The 2,394-nt window shown below is 60.1% G+C and overlaps 1 protein-coding gene across 1 annotated transcript; it reads right to left on the bottom strand.

Annotated features, from left to right (window-relative positions):
• Positions 1–265: 265 nt before the first annotated feature.
• TMEM138 (transmembrane protein 138) lies at positions 266–2,184 on the bottom strand. The gene is made up of 4 exons (XM_010017363.1): positions 1,982–2,184; positions 1,731–1,902; positions 477–552; positions 266–378 (listed from the first exon to the last, which is right to left on the bottom strand). Exons 1-4 carry the CDS (start codon positions 2,107–2,109, stop codon positions 266–268), a joined length of 489 nt encoding a protein of 162 aa, XP_010015665.1. The 5' UTR covers positions 2,110–2,184.
• Positions 2,185–2,394: the final 210 nt, after the last annotated feature.

Below are 2,394 nucleotides of genomic sequence, written 5' to 3'. Positions count from 1 at the left end.
AGTGGGAGGGAGGGAAGAGCCCGGGAGGGGGGGTCAGCATTGGAAAACACAGCTAATTTATTTCTTTACTGATTACAAAACCACTCGAGTCCCAACAAGGGCTGTGGAGCCGTCTTCCTGATGTACATGGGGATGCAGCATTAGCTTCCCACCAGCTCCCAGCATCCACCTGAGGTGCTGGTACCGGTGAGGAAGAGGAGAAGGTGGCTGAGGTGGAGCTGTCCACAACGGGGCCATGAGGTGCTGAAGAGCTGGGGGGGGACCATCAGCCACGGAACTGCTCAAACTCCTTGCGCAGCCACAGCGAGTCCTGGTAGAAGAGGGGGTCCCCCAGATGCACTGCGGTCCTCTTGTAGAAGTAACAGTAGAGCACGGCCGCTGCGGGAGGCAGGGAGGGAGGGGTGAGGGCGGGCACCCACCTGCACCCCCAGAGGCACCCCAAAAGAGCAGCAGGACCTGTGACCATCAGCCCTTACCCAGGCGCTGGAACACAAAGAGGGTCTGCAGGCCTTCGGTCCACACGAAGCGGCTGGAGTCGCGCCAGCGCAGGTTCTGAGCACAGGGACAGGAGTTAGGGAATGGTTTGGGATGAAGGGAGCTTAAAGCTCCTCCGGCTCCAACCCCTGCCCCGGGCAGGGACACCTTCCACTAGAGCAGGTTGCTCCAAGCCCCTGTGTCCAACCTGGCCTTGAACACTGCCAGGGATGGGGCAGCCACAGCTTCTCTGGGCACCCTGTGCCAGCGCCTCAGCACCCTCCCAGGGAAGAGCTTCTGCCTCAGAGCTCATCTCAATCTCCCCTCTGGCAGGTTCAAGCCATTGCCCTTGTCCTGTCCCTCCATCCCTTGTCCAAAGCCCCTCTCCAGGTCTCCTGGAGCCCCTTTAGGCACTGGAGCTGCTCTAAGGTGTCCCCTTGAGGAGCCTTCTCTTCTCCAGCTGCCCCAGCCCAGCTCTCTCAGCCTGGCTCCAGAGCAGAGCTGCTCCAGCCCTCACAGCAGCTCCATCAGTTTGGGGGCACCCCCACCCCAAAGGTTAAGCAGCTCAGGGGATTTAGCCAGTGAGCCAGGACCTATTCCTGCTTCAGATCCCCACAAATCCCTTGTCAATCCCCTGGCTCGGGGGTGTGGGCAGCACCAGCGTGGCTGCTCCAGCCCCCCAGGGCAGTGGGGTGAGGAGGGACCCTCACCCTGAGGATGGAGGCAGGATGAGACCTCATGGAGGAGGGCGCCAAGGGGCTGGGCAGGGTCTTGGGTCTGCTCCTTCAGCCCCTGGGGATAAGAGGGAGTTGATTTGGGGGTGAAAAGGGGAAGATGCTGCCTCCACAGAGCCAGGACCCCCTGAGAGCCCTCAGGGCTGCTCAGTGCCAGCAGGGAAGTGGCTGTGCCCAGGCTCTGAGCACTGGTGTTTGCTGGGGATTAATCCCAGGTGAACCAGGAGCTGCTGTCTCACACCTCAGCAGGGATTACCCTGTGCCAGCATGGAGCTGGAGCTGCTTTCCCTGGAGGAAAGAGGATTTTCCAGCAGGTTGTTGCCCTTAGGAAAGTGGCCGGGATGGGGCAGCTCCCTCCTTCCAGCCTGATGCCGATGGGGGGGACACCAAAGTGCCCCTGTTGTGGGAGCTTATGGTCTTCCTCTCATGAGAGAGGGAGTGAAGGGGGCAGAGGGCTGTGGCCAGCAGGGCAAGGAGAGCACTGCTTGTCACCCTCAGGAGGAACCAGCACCCTCAACCTACCATAACCCAGACGTGGAAGGAGATGCTGAGCCCCAGGTAGGCTGCAGACAACAGGATGGTCCCCTTGAACTTGTGGAAGAGGAGGTTGACCAGCCCAGCCTGGAAGACGAAGGTGTTGAAGAACATAAGGAAGATGATGATGACATTGAAGAGAATAGCAATGTCCTGGATGCTGCAGGAGGAGAGAAAGGTGGTGAGATCCCAACCCTCCTGTGGCACCACGGTGGCCACAGCCCCCTGCTGGCACTCACATGAAGAGGACGAGCTGGACAGCAGGGGCCGTGCGGAGCAGCTCCGAGAAGGAGTTGACAAAGAGGTCGTAGAAGAGCAGGAGGAACTGCAGGAACAGCACCAGGCTGTAGTTGCTGGTCTGCAGCATCTTCCTTCCCTTGGGGTTGGGGCTCTCAGCTCCAGCATCCCCCGAGGCAAAGGCAGCTCATGGTTTGGAGCTGAGGTGTTGCTTGTCTCCACAACCAGGACCTGGAGGGGAAGCAGAGGTTTGGTTTGGCAGCATGGGATGAACCCTGAGCTGGGTCCCCTCTCTGCTCCCCAGGCAGCAGGTTCGGCTCCACACACAGAAACAGCCAGGTTGGGAAAGAGCTTCAAGATCATCGAGTTGCCCCAGCAGTGCCAAGGCCACCACTACCCACTGGCACTGAGGACT

This window comes from Nestor notabilis, unplaced genomic scaffold, assembly GCF_000696875.1.
Source record: "Nestor notabilis isolate BGI_N333 unplaced genomic scaffold, ASM69687v1 scaffold16376, whole genome shotgun sequence".
Taxonomy (NCBI): Eukaryota; Metazoa; Chordata; class Aves; order Psittaciformes; family Psittacidae; genus Nestor; species Nestor notabilis.
The sequence above is the reverse complement of the archived record's forward strand: the minus strand, read 5'-3'. Positions and strand labels throughout refer to the sequence as shown.

What these genes read in the sequence shown, in the direction of transcription:
- TMEM138 (XM_010017363.1), bottom strand. Translation starts at nt 2,109, where the DNA reads ATGCTGCAGACCAGCAACTACAGCCTGGTGCTGTTCCTGCAGTTCCTC. An exon ending in CCTTCCACGTCTGGGTTATG is followed by an intron (nt 553 to 1,730) that starts GTAGGTTGAGGG and finishes CCCTGTGCTCAG; the next exon opens with AACCTGCGCTGGCGCGACTC. An exon ending in CTTTGTGTTCCAGCGCCTGG is followed by an intron (nt 379 to 476) that starts GTAAGGGCTGAT and finishes TGCCTCCCGCAG; the next exon opens with CGGCCGTGCTCTACTGTTAC.